Source organism: Magnolia sinica, chromosome 4, assembly GCF_029962835.1.
Source record: "Magnolia sinica isolate HGM2019 chromosome 4, MsV1, whole genome shotgun sequence".
NCBI lineage: Eukaryota > Viridiplantae > Streptophyta > Magnoliopsida > Magnoliales > Magnoliaceae > Magnolia > Magnolia sinica.
In genome coordinates this window covers 6,602,836-6,620,262 of record NC_080576.1, presented here as the reverse complement: position 1 = coordinate 6,620,262, position 17,427 = coordinate 6,602,836, and the positions used below count along the sequence as shown (strand labels likewise).

The 17,427-nt window shown below is 40.2% G+C and overlaps 1 protein-coding gene across 2 annotated transcripts; it reads left to right on the top strand.

Moving 5' to 3' along the window:
• Positions 1–440: 440 nt before the first annotated feature.
• Positions 441–14,677, top strand: LOC131242277 (cyclin-dependent kinase C-2-like). 2 transcript variants are annotated; one of them, XM_058240819.1, is made up of 12 exons: positions 441–778; positions 4,950–5,031; positions 5,196–5,286; positions 5,692–5,721; positions 5,957–6,069; positions 6,160–6,232; positions 6,331–6,451; positions 6,585–6,702; positions 9,699–9,838; positions 9,946–10,003; positions 12,941–13,011; positions 13,941–14,677. In XM_058240819.1, exons 1-12 carry the CDS (start codon positions 669–671, stop codon positions 14,482–14,484), a joined length of 1,551 nt encoding a protein of 516 aa, XP_058096802.1. In that variant the 5' UTR covers positions 441–668; the 3' UTR covers positions 14,485–14,677. The 2 variants fall into 2 exon arrangements, with proteins under 2 accessions (XP_058096802.1, XP_058096803.1); XM_058240820.1 differs by having other exon boundaries at positions 442–778; positions 5,960–6,069.
• The last annotated feature ends 2,750 nt before the right edge of the window (positions 14,678–17,427 follow it).

The window sequence follows — 17,427 nt, the reverse complement described above, 5'->3', positions numbered from 1 at the left end:
ACGTGTCATTGACACTCTATTCTGTTTCTGTTTTGCGAATATTTCCACCGGGTGTCATTATTCCGGCTGCTTCAGGTGGAAGTGGTCCACCTGAGCTTCATATTTTCTTCGTTTTTAGATTCGTGACTTAAAATGAGCTTAAAAAACGGATGGACTGCGTGGATATAAAACACATACATCACAGTGGGCCCCACAACACCCAACACATCAGACGACACCACCTAATCCGCGTCCCTCCTCACACTTACAATTTCCTAGTGCATGCGTATCAACCATCAATCTGCCGAAGCATCGAAGATTTATTCTCGTTTGTTTTCGCACTGGAGTCGAATCCATGTAGGCCCGAACAGAACAAGGGTTGTGATCACTTGATCGTGGGCCCTACTTGGAAGATCCCATTATGCTCTATTTCTTCCCCTCCTTATTCGTATAAGATATAGAGGCTTCCGTGTCTTTCAGCCTCTCTGCATCTACGTCGATCTAAGATCGGCAGTGGAATTCCTCTCCCACTCTCAATAGGGTTCTCCTCTCTTTATATATTTTTTCTTGTTCTTAGGGTTTTTCTAGGGTTCCTCTTCTTCGCCGTTCTTCTTCTTTCATAGGGTTTCTCCGTCTCCTCCTCCGCTCAGTGTTTTCTCTATCGTCGTCTTCTTCTGAAGGGGGGAGGAATGGCGGTAGCGGCTCCTGGGCAGCTCAACGTCGACGAATCGCCGTCGTGGGGATCTCGAAGTGTCGATTGCTTCGAGAAATTGGAGCAGATTGGGGAAGGAACATACGGGTAAGATTGAACACCTTTTAGACGTTTTAGAAAGAATTTTGCTATTTAATTTTTGTTTCCCATTCGCCAATCTGTCTTTACAAATTCGAATCCCATCACCGGGTGTATCTACGGCAGTTCCTCATTGTTGCTGTTTCTTGGGATTTTGGGGTATCGTTGTTAGATAGAAAAAGATGTTATTAAGCACCGTTTGGTTGTTTTATTGACCAAATTGTGATCTATTTAGTATTCATATTGAGGGACCACACTCAAGTTTGCAATTTTGTTGCTTTTGAGGTGGGCTTGATAGGAATGTAACCTCAATTTGAGGGCTATTTCTTCAGTATGATTAGTTAGAATTGTCAATTGTTTCTGTTGTTTCCATGCGAATGTACTCAAGTCAATTCACTCATCGTTCAAACATAGTGCCAGTGCAGTTGCTTACGCCACCGTCTCTTTATCATCGCAGGGTAGGTTGAAGTTTTTATTTTTTATTTTTATTTTTGGCTTTGTGATGAACATTGCTAAAATGCTGAATGTGGCCACCTGAGACTCGAAATCCTCAGTGATATCTTGTTTACAGGGTTATAAGGGAACCATCTCCACATTTTGAGATTTTCCTGGGTTCTCTTTATGTGAGAGCCCATGTTTTCTAGTGAGCTATCTTTCTAAGTATTGCTCTCCCATTTCACGCTGTTATAGCTGAAGAACTTGATTGACTTTTTGATGCAAACCTGAAGGGAAAGAAAATAAATCAATAAGAAAAGAAATAGATTGTGGGAAAATGATGCAGGGATGAATGTGATGAGATCGATCACCGTCTTCCTCAAGGATAATTACTCCGAATCCATGGAGCTTCTCTAGATTCCTCACAGAGACTTCTTGAGTCCACGAGGAAAAGAACAAGAAAATAGAAAATATTTTCTATAAAATTCGAAATTGATTAATGAATTAAATAAACGAGTCTACAACCCTTTAAATAGGGATACCAAGCCTTGGAAGAAATTTCAGAATTAAACTAGAACTAAAACTCCCTAAAATTCGTAACTTACTATAAATAGTAAATTTACTTTTTATAGTAAGTGTGCTATGTGGCTTAACCACGTTATTATCCTAATTATTCTAAGCACTTTTCATGTTAGACACAACTCCTAAAGCCCAACGGATGAAGAGTTATAATCAAACTAAAACTTACTAAAAATAGTAAAAATGGAAATAAACATGGAATTCGACTGTCGATATGATGGAATCTCGCAAATTCGGCATGGGCAACCCGGCATAGCCAGGTTGGTTGGCTAAAGTAGCTCATCCTACCCCAAAATCATATATGGTATGTTGAGTAACTTATTTCGGTTTGCGAGATATGCTTGTTTTAAGGTTCTAACGGTCTTAATCACTTTCGCCCTCTGATCGGGCCTTCTTTGGTCCATCTTGGTCATGAAAGTGTTCCCGACCCGCTATACATCAGTCCCCTCCACTTCAAAAGAATTCGTCATTGGGTTCTCATGCTGTTTTGGTTCTTGATACTTGGTTTTGTGCACCATAACGATGCCCAGTTATGTTCTTGATACTCGGTCTGGTGCACCATAACGATACCCAGTTATGATCAATTTACGGTCCACCTTCTTTTGGTCCAACCATATGCTAGGATTGTATCTGTGACACATTCTACACCAGAAAAGACCCAACAATCCTCTAGTCGAATGCTAGAGATCACAAACGCAAGACTGTGAGCAAGCTCAACAGTCCTTTAGTCTTGAACTAGAGACCACTCCTCCTCCATTCAACAGCTACCATAGAGAAAATAAGAGAACTTCATAAAGAGAATATTAATCAGCTTGTCTTATTCCATAGGCCATAGGTCCTATTTATAATCAATCTTACAATCTGTAATGAAGGCTATGAAATCTAAAAACCTACGAAAATAGGAAAGCACCTAAATAACAAATCGTTCTAATCAAGATAATGCCTAAAATAAGAAGATACTTAGATAAGAAAATATCTAAAATTATTCCCCGCCTAAAATAAAGATGTGAAAGAAAGAGGAAATTTCTTAATCTAGAGATTTGAAAGAAAATGAAAGTAGAGATGAGTTAAAAAGGAAAACTAGGCATTTTCTTGTGCACACGTGTGAAGCGTGCTCGCTTGAGATGCGGGCCTTTTCTTCAAATATTGATCAATCGGCATGTGTGGCCATTTGGTTGCATCACTTTTGTTGACATTGCTGTATCCATGAAAAATCAAGCTTCAAAGCCTTGTTTAGGGCCTAAGAATCAAAAGCTTGTAGACGGTGTTTTTCTTTTCTTTTATTTATTTATTTTTTGCCTACCAAAGACTGTCCCGGATGCACTAATGCATTGGCCAGATGCCATTCAATTGAGAGAATGAGGCACTACCATTTTGCATTTAATGTCCCAAATCTATCAACCTGCTGGCTGTTCACAATCACTCATCTAATGAAACTCTTCCACTCTCTACTGCACTCATGAGTTCGTAATGCAAGTTATGCAACTGCGATGTGGTCCAAGTTTGGCCATCTCTAAATGTAACTGAGATGCAATAAGTGCCAACAAGCTTCAAACAAAAATAGGTTATGACTTTGCTTCCAAAAGTCATGCTTGTAGTTATGCCATATTGGTGGTGTTTTCATTTGAGATTGCTGGTATTTGACATCTTTCTATTCCATGATGCTTTTGAACATCCCAAAAGTCTATCTATCTAGCCTTCTTAAGAACCAATGTGAGCAAAATCTTTTATTGGATGAAAATGGATCCGTCTCTTGGGAAGTGGAAACTGCATGCTTCCTTATGGGTTTCCTGCCAAGTTGGTGAGTCTCAATGATTTGATCTATGCTGTGCCAAGGGATATGCATGGCTCCACATGCTTTCCATGATAAACGAGGTTAAGTGATAAGTGTAACTTTAGTGCCCTACATACTACCTTCTCCTCCCTAGAAAAAAATCAGAGGCTACCTTTTTCTGCTTCTACTAGATCCATTAGATTTAATTCATTGCGAAGGGACGGATTGCTGGTGATGATTTGGTGAAAGGAATCTATGAGAGAAGGTTCTCAAACCAGGTTCCGACTGAATAGAGCACGCACCCCCATAATGAATCAAGTCGTTCAATCGTTAAGCGTCACGAGCTTACCCCAATAGGCGCGGGATCAAACAACTTGAAAGGAATGGACGGGCATAAGCTTAATAGTGAATGCAGACCCCCTCGACGCCCTCCTGCATGAGCTGAGAGACACTGTTAGACTTCTTTATTGCGTTGCGAAGAGAGATCGAAGACGAAGATTTTCTGACCATTGTTACGAAGAGTAAGGGTGGGCACTAGAGGGAAAAGATAGAGGGGAACAACCCACCAGGAAAGACATACCTCAAAGAGCACCAATCTCCCCCGGCGAATTTTGGACCCCATAGGAGTTCATAGAGATGCTAGGTATTGTCATCTTGCATACATTTAGTGGAGCAAGTTGCTCATCATCATCATCAGCTCGTAGTGATCAAAATTGATAATATAAAAAAACAAAGTTGACAAAGAGTGGAATGCTGAGTTGGAAATTGGAATAAGACTTAGATGATGATGATGCGGACTCTATAAAGACTTCTCTCATGTAATTTGCTTTCTCCAAAGACTAATTCCCACCGAATGTTTTGTTTTTACCATGTTGATTGACAAAATAAACAAGAAATGTATTACCTCATCTTAGATTGTTTTTCTGCAGCATAGAATTACCTGGCATCTTGTTCTGTTGATTCCTGAAAATTTTCGTGAAGGACAGAAATTTGAAGGTTTTGTATTAGTTGAGATCAACTTTCATATTTTTTTGGTTAAGCTTGAACAATGTCAAGCAGACGGTTAAATTCTCTGGGCTTCCACTAGCATTATTTAATTTGAATGTAATTCGATATTTTGCTTTTTTATTTGAGCATTTTCATGTGGATCTCATCTGAGTTTCTGCCAATTCCTTGGGCAAGACGTATAGTGGAATGCTTGGTTTAGAAATTTATTCTAGAATTAACTGGGTGTTGAATTTCATATCTTAGTTGAGGCAATTGCTAGGCTCCCTCAAACCTAAACATAACCTTGGTTTCATGGGCTTATATTCGTACTGTTGATTATTGGTAATTCCTAAATATCCTAATATAATTTTTTTTTTCCTTGATGTGTTGTTTCCATTGTTTCAGTCAAGTATATATGGCTAGGGAAATCAGGACAGGTGAAATCGTTGCTTTGAAAAAGATACGAATGGACAATGAAAGAGAAGGGGTATGCCCTTTTCATTTTGTATTGGTTATTATTGTTCCAATCCACCAACTGTGCTTCTGCAGATTAAGCAAAAAGCTGGGGGCAGCTCTGCAGAAGCTTGTTTAGTTCAGGGCATGTATATCCTTTCCATTCTGAATTGGCTGATCTTTTGTGTCCTGTTGCAGTTTCCAATAACTGCCATACGTGAAATTAAGATCCTAAAGAAGCTGCATCATGAAAACGTAATTAAGTTGAAAGAGATTGTAACTTCTCCAGGTATCATCTGATTTCTCACATTTGTCACTCTTTTATTGCTTAGGGTCTGTTTGCATACAAAAACTATTGAGAGTGATTTGTTTTAGTAGCCAACAATTTTTGAGGGGTCCATGGTACAGCATCTTTATTTTCTCTTGCTGTTTTGTGCGATGGTTCACCTCTCTTGCAGTCAATTTTCTTTGTTCTCTCAGTCCAAAGGAAATATATGGCTATTGCTGTCCTCCTCTGCGAATGACAAGAGAAATACCCTGGCCAGTGCTTTGTGCCAGGGATGTCAGAGGAGGTTGGCAGCCAAAACAGATCATTGTTACTTTCATTTTTCATATGCATACACTGATATAATTAGTGGTTTAGATCTTTCATATAATGCAACAATTATAAGCTGTTCCTGGTATTGTATTCCAGGTCCAGAAAGGGATGAGCAAGGAAGGCCAGGTGTGTTGTCCAACATTGTTTGCAGCTCAGTTTTGTTTGGTCAATGGGTTATGACCCTGTTTTTCATGTCCACGATCAATTTATTTTTTTAATAAATGATCATATTTCGTGATCGCTGCAATGCTTTAGTTGGTCGACATGCCTAATGTTTAATTTAAGTTTGTCCAGTATGCTGTTTTTAAAAAAAAAAACTAAGGGAGGTTGCTGATGGTTCCAAAATTTGCTTTGATGACAGCAGATGGTAATAAGTACAAAGGGAGCATCTACATGGTTTTTGAATACATGGATCATGATTTAACAGGCCTTGCAGACCGTCCTGGGATGCGATTTACAGTTCCTCAGATCAAGGTATCATAACTCCATATGGCTTAAAGAACAGTCAGATTACTGATTGCACTGATTCTTAATAATTTGTTGTTTAATGATTTCCATTAACAGTGCTATATGAGGCAGCTGTTGACGGGGCTTCATTATTGTCATGTCAATCAAGTACTTCATCGTGACATCAAAGGTCATCACTCATCATCAAATATTGAGTTATATCCTTTGCTGGAGCAGAATCTTAGCATTTTGCTGATGTGATATCTATGCTCTGGCCTATCCATGCAGGATCTAATCTTCTAATAGACAATGAGGGAAACTTAAAGCTTGCAGATTTTGGTCTTGCACGTTCATTCTCCAATGACCACAATGGAAATCTAACAAATCGTGTTATTACTTTGTGGTACAGGTAAAATTGTTATACTTTAGCAGTTGTCGTAATTAGTGTGGGTTTCTAAGTAGTTAGTCTTCTCTCTTCCTGCCCAAGAAATATGCACCACTTCTCCTTTTTAATTGGTTCAGGATCCTGATGGTTTGGACAGACCTCCGGAATTGCTGCTTGGAACCACAAAATATGGTCCAGCTGTTGACATGTGGTCTGTTGGTTGTATTTTCGCGGAGCTTCTGCATGGGAAACCAATCTTGCCTGGAAAAAATGAGGTAGGGTGTTGCGCCCTTATTGGTTAATCTGGATTTTGAGAACAATGGAATATAAGCATATTTGATCATCTATGATTGCTACACCCTTGCCTTCTTCTACTTTTAAAGCAAGACTCTAGTTTTACTTATTATTATTAATGCTATGTTTTATACTCATTATTTTGTATTGGTGTCCATCTTGGCTGCATCCATGTGGTACTGGGATACCATGGGATGCTGAATTCCCTTTCGTGTTAGGGTTATTTTTCCTATTCAAGGAATCTGAAGTAGAAAACTATTGAAGTGGGCTTTGTGCATTGTGCTTGTGTTTATCGGGCTAGTTGGGCATCACCATGAATGGACTCATTTGTTGCCCCTGTCAGGATCTTAGGCTCTTTTGTGCCTCATCTCTAGTGATGCATGGACAATGATTATAGTGGGAATGATGTGATTCAGGTTTTGAAATAATGGTATCGGTGAGCGTATTGTCTGGGCCCAAAAGTGATGCAATGTGGGGCATATCAGGCCTGTATCGGCCGAATGTTTTTGGGCAGAATATGTTGAACAATTACTGGGAAAATAGGGGGAAAATGTAAAAAAACGGGAATCCATTATTTTGTGTGTTTAGCATGTATTCAATGGTGTATCGGACCATTATTTGATAACAATGCTGTTTGTCGGGCCCTAGGCAAACACAAATCAAGGATGATTTTATGCATCATGGTCCACTCAAAGCTTTTGTTTTGATTTAGGCCTAAATCTAGTAAAAAAGTCAAGTCTTTAAGCTTCCTCTACTGTTGAAAGGAAGAAAAAAGTGAAAATATAGGTAGAAAAAAGGGGAAAAAAAAATGGCCTTCATGGGCATATCGACCAATATTGCCCCTCTTTTTTGTTCTCCGGTAAGCTGATTCATCCCCTTATTGCGTAATGGTGGGGGCCAATACATTTACGATATGGTTGATACAGCCATATCGTAAATGTTTTTGAAGCCATGGGTGAGATCACAGGAACTAAGAGCACTGTCCTAGATTTTGCACCAGGCCAACTAAGTATTAAATTCGTCGGCCCATATTGTAGTTGTACGAGGGTTGTGTTTGTACCTGCCATATTTGGTGTTCCCCACTGTAGGTGCTGACCCCTTCCAAGAAGACATGTTCATTATGTTGGGGATGCATATATGAGCTTGGGCAGGGTGCAATATAACATGCGTTTAGGAATGCAGGGTGTAAGGGAAAACACATACAGGGTGCAAGATTTTACATGCATGATTCTACTTTCTTTTATAAAGTGATTTTTCCAGACATTGACATCCAAACAAAATCTCTCTATCACACTCTTGGCTTGCCGAAGGGGGCGGCCATTTGGGCAAGCCTAGGTGGAAGGCTGCTTTGTTTGCTTGTTGCGCTTCGGTGTATCTGGAGTGAAAGAAATAGTTGTTGCTTTAGGAATCAGAGTGAGTCTTCCGAGGAGGTTTGTAGTCAGGTCCTCTTGTATATTAGGGAGTGGGTGCCTTGATTATCTGGCAGGGGTGGTTGCTTCTTAGGGGTTACTTTCTGTTTTCTTTTTTCTTTTGTTGTTTTTTCTCTGTTGATTTTCGTTCGTTTTGTTTTGTTTGTCTACTTTGTCTTTTTTTGGCCACTAGCCCTAATAATATTGCTTCATCTTTCACAAAATAAATAAATGAAATAAAATAGAAACAAAATCTCTCCATATTAGCATGAGTAGCTATCGACAATTTTACCCATGCAATTAGTCTTAGGAGAGTCGTGGGCTTTGGGATTTAAAAGGAAACTAGATGGGATTTCTAAAGAAGGTGAAGGTATTTAGGTAATTTGGATGACTCTGTGCTTATCAACTGACGGCTCAGATTTTACTTGCTCCACGTCATGATTGGTGACGGTTTTAGCCGTTGAGGGGCATTTCTAGTATTAGGAATTAGTCTTAGGAGAGTCATGAGCTTTTGGGATTTTAAAGGAAAGTAGATGGGATTTCTAATGAAGGTGAGGGCATTTCTAGTATTTTGAAATTGGTGGGTAGCCCACGCCAAGGTGTTCCAAAACGGTAACGGTGGCCATAACAGCCACCACCGTTTCCGTTATGATACAGGCTGTAATGGCCATTATGGCTCTTTTTTATTTTTGAAAAAACTGTTACAGGACCGTTACGGGGCCGTTATGGCCGTTTCGACCTCGAAACGCATAACGGTTATGACTGTTGCCATTATGTAACGACTGTTAAGGCCATTATGTAACCGATTTTGAATACCTTTGCCCACACCCTTCCTTGCACATGAAACATGATAAACAAACATGAAACAAACAATGTCATCTCCAGATAAAATCAGTTTTCAGGAACTGATTACAGAACATCTGTTCCCAATAGGCACTTTTGCAACCAATACCTCAGTCCTTTGGTCGTGTTTAGGAAGGCCAAGTCGGAAGCGGCTTATTGGGCGCTTCAGCCAAAAAAAGAAAAAGAAAAAAAAATGGTTATTGGGCATTGGTGCTCAGACCTTTTGCCAGAAGTTCTTATGTCAATTTCCTTCTAATTCCTTTTCGGCTGCGGTTCTGTAATCTTTAGAGCATTGATTTCTCCTCTTCACTCTTTTTCTAATAAAATTTGCATTACCTCTCTCTATCTCTAAAAAAAAGAAAAGGGACTGTTCCCAAAAAATCATTATTGATCGTCATTTAAACATGAATTAAAATTTTTATGGTTTCAAATATGATTGGTTAAACAGGATTTGCAAAGCTGACCTTGTAGTTGGTGCAAGGTTATGTTGATTATCATTACAAGGTTATGCTTACTACCACTGCTGCTGTTGCTGCCGCTGCTGCTATTATTGTTATTGATAGTATTTACATAATCCTTTGCTCAATGATGTTCAATTTAAAAAAACACTTTTTTTTTGTTCTTTCTGAATGTTGGTGTGACATTTGTTTTGCAAATTGCTATGGTAATAGCTTTAAACCTCTTAAAGAAAAACTTTAATGCGTTTTCTTTCTTCTTTACTGTAGCCAGAGCAATTGACCAAGATTTTTGAGCTGTGTGGAGCTCCCGATGAAGTCAACTGGCCTGGGGTTTCCAAGATCCCTTGGTATAACAATTTCAAGCCAGCAAGGCCAATGAAGAGGCGTGTCAGGGAGGTTTTCAAACAGTATGTGATGCTACACCTAGCTTTTGCATGATTATGCATCCTTTCTCTTTTGTTTCGGGATGTTGTAGTTTTATGTTGTGACCTCTTTCACCATTTTTACTTAACAGTTTTGATCGACATGCTTTGGAGTTACTGGAGAGGATGCTAACTCTTGATCCATCTCAGGTATCTACTGTGGGATGAATGTACTTTTGTTTGGTAGGTTTGTTAGTTTAATCCAAGCATATAGATGCATGCACTATTCATGTATTTTCATGTTTTCACATGTCCAATCTATTGAATTTTAGAATATGAGTTAGCTCCTTGATATGACTGGGCTCTGTGGTATTCCAATATCTTTCTTGGTTTGTGATTCGATACACCAATCATTAATCTACATTTACCACTTGCATCTTACATTCTCGCATCAATTTGGTTGTTTTTTTGTTTCTTTGTCCAGCTATGCCTTATCTGTTTTTTTACTCATGTATCAAGTATCAACTGAAGTGCTGCTAGGAGAGTATCCTAAATCGAGGACTTGAAGTTTGCATATCAACTATCCTGCATGCTTCTGTGAGAAAGCATAGGAAGCTTGCGCCTTAGGCGCTGTTGCTTATGTTTAGTCATATCAATACACTGGCAACTTTCTCTTGTTTATCGGCCGAGGAGTGGGCCCTTTGTATTTCTAGATGGCGGCCAAACCTTCCTCAAACTTTCATGAGGTTAAGAAGCCTTCACATCACAACCATCCCTGATTTGGGGTCGTTAGTAAGTTACGGAAAATTTTCGGCAATTGGGTTCATCTTGGACTTCAGACTATTTGCACAACAAGACTTTTCTGGCAGAATCTCCAATTTGAGGGGTTTTAAAAATCGAACTAAGTTTCTATTATAAAGTCTTTGCATGATCTTGCGCAATGGATGATGAACGATTGTCCTGTTATTTGATAGATGCTTTTTTTTTTTTGAAAGGTACTGATTTATTAGGCCACATGGGAAAACAAGGGAAAAAAAGGACAAAAAGGGAGAACAAAGAATATGCAAGCAAGGAAAAAAGCAGTACACAAACAAGCCCCTAAGGCACCCAGTCCCTTATATACTGATGGACTTTACAAATGACCCCCAAGGCCGAACTGCTTCTGTCGTGAAAGCAGCGAGCATTTCTCTCATCCCAAATAGACCAAATGACAGCAAGAAGCACAAATCTCCACCCAGGGAGCTCTTTTTACCCCAACCCACTAGAATGCCAGGATCGGAAAAGGTCAGCTATGGAGGAAGGCATGACCCAGGAGGCGCCAAAGCCGAGTAGGATGCGACAGATTTCCTGAATGAGAGAAACAAGCCGATCCTGTAACATTTGGGATCGGACAGAGAGCAGCCAATCGAGGGAAAATTGACTCAAGGGGCACCCAATGTTGTCAAAAGTAATCGCATAATTGCATAATGCCATCCATATGGCATATGCAATGGTCGCATATGCCACGGATGGTATGCGATTATGCAATCGCATAATGGCACATGCAATCGCAAACTTACCTTCTTCTTCTTCTTCTTTTTTTCTTTTTTCTTTTTTAAAGTTGTGGGATCGTGTAAGAGATCGTACAGGATCGCCTATGCCATTTGACAACATTGGGGGCACCTCCCTGCACCAATTATCTTCTCAGAACCTAACATTGTCCCTGCTCCCAGCAGAAAAGGAGAAACCATTCTGGACCATATGAGCAAGTCTTGCGATGGGTTTCCAAACAAAAGAAGCCCGATAGATGGAAGCCTCCCTAATAGACCATCCAGCAAAGTCAAACCAGTTCAGTAAGCAAAACTTCCCTGATGAGGCTTCCTCCTGCCATGGAAAGTCCCGACCAAGCTTATTGATCCTATTAATGACTGATTTTGGACATCGGATTAGGGGCATGTAATAAAGGGGGAGGTTGGGTAAGGATGCTTTGATAAGGGTAAGTCTTCCCGTGAGATATAGCAACTTACTTTTCCAAGGGGAAAGTTTTCATTCCAGCCTCTCAATAAACTTTATCTCACAAATGGTTGGGGGGTATACCAACACAGAGGGAGCCCAAGATAGGAATCTGTAAGGGAACCTGGCCGACACTCACATAGCCCGGTAAGCCTAGCAGTATCTGAAGACTCAGGGTGGACCCCAAACACAACACTTTTGCTCACATTAACCTTGAGTCCTGACAACATCTTGAAGCAATTGATAATGACCCTAAGAAGTTCGACCATAGGTTCTTTCGCTTCACAAAAAAAATGAGAGTATTGTCCGCAAATTGAAGGTGGGATACACGATGAGGGAAATTGGGAACTTCGAATCCTAGAAACAGACCCACTGATCGACCTCGACACAGCATTTGGCTTAATCCCTCTGAAACAACAATAAACAGGAATGGGGAAAGGGGGTCCCCCTACCGGATACCTCTCATGGCTTGGAAGTAGCCAAAAGGAGAGCCATTAATGAGAATCAAGAACTTAGCTGAGTGATATGCAGGACATAATCCAGCCTCTCCAGGTCGGCCAACAACCAATTCTACTCAACATGTAACCCAGGAACGACCAATCCACATGGTCGTACACTTTCTCCAGCTCCAGTTTACAGAGAATTCCACTTCTGCCAGCCTTAAAACATGAATCCAGAAATTCGTGCATGATCAATCTGTATCATTCGAACATGCCTAAAATCTATAATCTTAAAACAGTATGCTTGATATGACTGGATGCATGCAAATAATTTGGCTTATGTGAACTATTGGTAGGAAATGCAGGATGCAATCTTTGTTCATACAATGTTATAAATTATTCACATTGACAAAAGAAGAACCCAATATGCTAGGACACAGAAGCTCTCATCTATGGGTTTCCTACTGATGAAATCGTTTATGTTTTTTCATGTCTAGGTTTCCTATCGTTTCTGTTCTTTGCAAGTTAAATGAAGAAGCATATGCATTGCCCCGGAATTCTTTTTCACCTTTTTTCTTTTTTGTGCCTTTCTGCTTACCCATGCATTTATTTTGCATTGTGACTTTACCCATCCATATGACGTGTGAATTGTTTGTGTTCTTGTATTTTGTGGACTTTTTACCAATTTTTGTCCTTATCACCTTCTCATACATAGAGAATATCTGCAAAGGATGCGCTGGACGCTGAGTATTTCTGGAATGACCCTTTACCTTGTGATCCCAAAAGGTTTGGCATTCTCCAATCTCACAACTTATTTGTGTGTTAATCTTTACCAGGATACATTTAGAAGTAGCATGGAAAATGTGGCAGGTGGAACGTTTTTTCCCGAAAATATTTTGTTCATTTCAATTTTCAAGCAAGGCTTTAAATGAGCAAATTGCTATTCTGGGGCATGAAAACTGGGAGCTGTTTTGGTTTGTTTTCACTGCCTGAAACCCTCAGTAAGTTCAAACTGAATTCACCCCCAACAACAGAGTCAACTAAACGTCAATTTGGGAAATTTCTAAATGGTACCAAAATCTTTCTAAATTCTAATTGCTTCTTCCGCATGGGTTTGAAACACGGGTGGCAATGGGTTGGGTTCAGTTTGGGTCAGTGTCAGCCCGAGTCTGAGCTGTTTACTAAATGGGTCTAGAGTCTAGAAAGAACCCCCATCAATGACCCCAAAACTTGAACCTGAGACCGGATTCTTAGGCCTGAACTTTCGGCCAATGTGGTCTACTTTAAAAAAAAATTGTATTGAGAAGGCTCAAATCAATGTGCCATTAAAAGGTTACATCCATCTCTACTGCTATTTGTGTTTCCTATGTTGCTAATTATTTGTATATGCATGATATATATAGGTGGGTCGGGTCAGGCCTAGCTTAACCCTGACCTGTTTACTCAAATGGGCCATGTTGCCTGATCCAAACCTGACCTGTTTACTTGGTTGGCCATGTTTTCCGACCCAAGCCTGACCTGAAACATGATAAGCTCAAGCCAAGGCCTGGCTTTAAATGGGGTTCAGGTTCATTGGCCCACAGGTTTTTTTTTTTTTTGCCAGGCCTTGGCTAGACATGTTGCCAGTCCTACCTTGAAGTTTTAAATCCTTATACCAGTTACAAGATTTCTCAAACTTTCTGGTACCTGATTATAACTATTCTCCTGTGAGACAGCTTGCCCAAATATGAGTCCTCACACGAATTCCAGACAAAGAAAAAGCGCCAACAGCAACGACAACATGAAGAAAATGCTAAACGGCAGAAATTACAACATCCACAACAGCATGGACGTCTGCCTCCCGTCCAGCAGACTGGCCAAGCTCATCCTCAGCTCAGACCAGGACCCAACCAGCCCATCCATGGTTCCCAGCCACCTGTGGCTGCTGGACCGAGCCACCACTATGGAAAGCCTCGAGGGCCCTCTGGGGGGCCGCCAAACAGATATCAGCAGGGTGGAAATCCAAGTGGGGGCTACAACCCAAATCGAGGAGGTCAAGGTGGAGGTTACAGTGGTGGACCGTACCCACCACAAGGGCGCGGGCATCCGTATCCTCCAAGCGGTATGCCTGGTACGGGTCCTCGAGGTGGCAGTGGTGGTTATGGAGTTGGTGCTCCAAACTACCCCCAAGCGGGTCCATACGGTGGTGCATCTGGTGCTGGTCGAGGCCAAAACATGATGGGGGGTAATCGCAATCCACAATATGGTTGGCAGCAGTAAGCAGATGGCATTAATGGGTCAGATGTCATCACTCGAGGTGAAATACCATTGCAACCCTGACAGTGATCATCAAAGCTGATGGAAAGCTGAAATGTGTGTTCAATACATGTATGAGAAATAGAGACTCAGGTATTATTTATGAGCTGCTACCCTGATAGCTAGCAATACAAGGTACGTGGAACATTGGTTTTCATATGGTGGGAGTTTTGTCAGTTTTCAAGTTTGAGGGCTGAATAAAAATGCAACCAGCTGATATAATTGCTATTTGTATAGAACCTGAAAAATATCAGGTGGTCTGGGGTCTGTCCCTACACAACTGTCTGGCCTTTCTCCCCCTCTTTTAGATGGTTGGCTGCGATTGATGTACTAAAATCATACATTTACAGCTATCTATCACCTCAAGAATGTACGGCCTAGATCACCTACAGTCACCTGCAACTCTTTACCATCACTTTTTCCTAAAGTGGGGTGTGAAATGGGGTGGTTAACCTACAAACAACTGTAGGGGACCATTTGCCATACCAAAAGGGGGGGTGGGTTGAATTATTACCGTATCATTGGATGGTCCATCTGGTTGGATAACACAAGAAGTCGGCAAGTTCTTTGTTCTGGCCCTATCCTTCCAACTGCCACCTTGGAAAGCAGGGTTAGTTACATAAAAAAGAGTGCCAACAGATCAAATAATTAGCATATCATCTGATGAATGATGGATGATCTGGGTATCACCTTTTTGATGTCTGATAGAACGGTCACATGAATCTTTCAGGAAAAAAAAGAAGAAGATATAATGGTCGCATGAAAAGAATCTGGTGAGTAGCATCCTATTCTCATTATTGTTCTGATGCATTGATAATGTACCAATTGTTCCGATTTTAGATTGGTGTAATTTATTGCATAGAGGCATATCTCTACATGCATAAAAGCAAGGGTTTCACTCGCAACTTCTGAAGAAATTTTCTGAGGGGATGGCTCCACATTAGCCAATACTCTGTTGTAATTCAGGATTTTAGCCATTTTCCCAGCAGCAAAATGACTGGATTTTTGTTCATTTAGACTCCTGTGGAAAAATGACAAGGGTTTTTCTCGTGCAGTGGTCAGGACCCAAGCTGTAACTTAGAAATTATTTTGGGGGATTTTCTCTTTTTATTTTTATTTTTTGCTTTGGTCATGTTCAGCAAAGTCTTGCCCAGTTATTTGGGATCTGGTTTCCTGCCAAATATTACTAAATCCCGATCCCTAAGCTGAATATTGTATTCCCCTTTCTGATGATTGGCACCTTGATTAACCTCTCTTGTCAGGGATTCCAACTCTAGTCAAAGTGCCGTGTTGTATCAATTTGTTAATTTTCACTGTCATAGATTTTATATATTGGGTTCTTACTTTTAGGTTGCATCGAGTGACTCATTCTTTGAATTCTTTCCACATCCATCTCATCATTGCCTTTGTTACGGTCATTATCTTACACACTGCCAAATGCTCTATGGTGCCAATGGAGTAGCAGTCGTGTAAGCATTTCCTTCCAAACACTAGACACTCCTCTCTCTAAACTGTATTGGAAACATCTCTCTCCGTCCCCCATGCACGCACAAAAGATTATAGTAGTGGTCGTATCACGCACGTTGCTATCCTACCATGCATTAAAGGAATGGAGTATTGAGGGGAAGACTGGTGACCGTTTTTCACCCAAAAAACTATCATATGTGGGTGCTAAATGAGGATCTTGATGATGTCTTCATGTACTACTTGCATCGATTTTTTTGAAGGTTCAACACGTGTAAGTAGATGTGCCCAGAGTTTGAATCTGATGTAGGTGAAAGTCTCCATGAAGATTCGTGGAGATATAATTCCCTCGAAGATGAGTAGACTGACTTGACTGCATGAACGTACTTCGGCTTTGTGAGGCTGTGCTGCAAGTCCTCTTGAAGATATCTAGCCAAAGATACTACAACCACTAACCCTACAGCTGAGGTCTCTCTCTCTCTCTCTCTCTCTCTCTCTCATTCATTAAAAGCTAGGAAATTGTTCAGCTGTTCTCTCCAAGAGAATCATAACCATTGACAAATATGACTGAGATTTTGAAAAATCTCACGATTATAACATGAGAAATAAACTAAATATCGCAATATCTTCAAAAATATTGGCATATTTTAAAATATTGCGCTTTATGGAATTTGTTGTGTAAATATGTATTTAATTTTAAATTTATTTATTAATTTAGATTTATCTTTTATCAGATTTTCCTTATTCCACGGAGAAAATTTTCGAAGTTTGAAAATCTCTAGAGAATTTCCAAGCCTACAAATAATTGCGCGGTGACAGTTACATGGTAATACACGCGATGAATGATTTTGCCCTGTAAACCCTCCCAATGGATACACCCATGCAGCGAGCTATGGTTTCTTAGGCAACAGAGGCAGACTAGATAATTTTTTTTGGGGAAATAAAAAAGGCATGAGTAATTAAGCGTAACTTTTCAAATCAGGTGCCCAAGAAAATCAGATTGATAGGACGATCTTATGATTATTGCAGATATACTGTGATTGTAGAATCATAATTCTTAATTAGGGGTGCGAATTGGATGATGCCAAAGGCTAGTTGATGCCCAAGCCCATGAATACCCTTGTTAGAGTGTTCCTGGCCCAATGATTAAAATGGTTCAATCATACTGCCCTTGTTGGGCCTCCATGAATGTAAAACCCAATCCATTTAGTTCGCAGAACTCCATTTTAAACTCCCTGTTAAAAGAAACAGTTCGCATCATTCATTGGTTAAGCGTCTAAAACTCCCTACATTCAGAAAATGGGTGAAACCAGTCTCTTAATGTGTGTGTGTATCAAACTCAATTGAAACATTTTTTTTTTGAAAGAAGCTTAAATTTTTTTATTTTTTTTTTAAAAACTGAAACAATTCAAATAGCCTCGATCTTCTGGGGGAACAGAAATG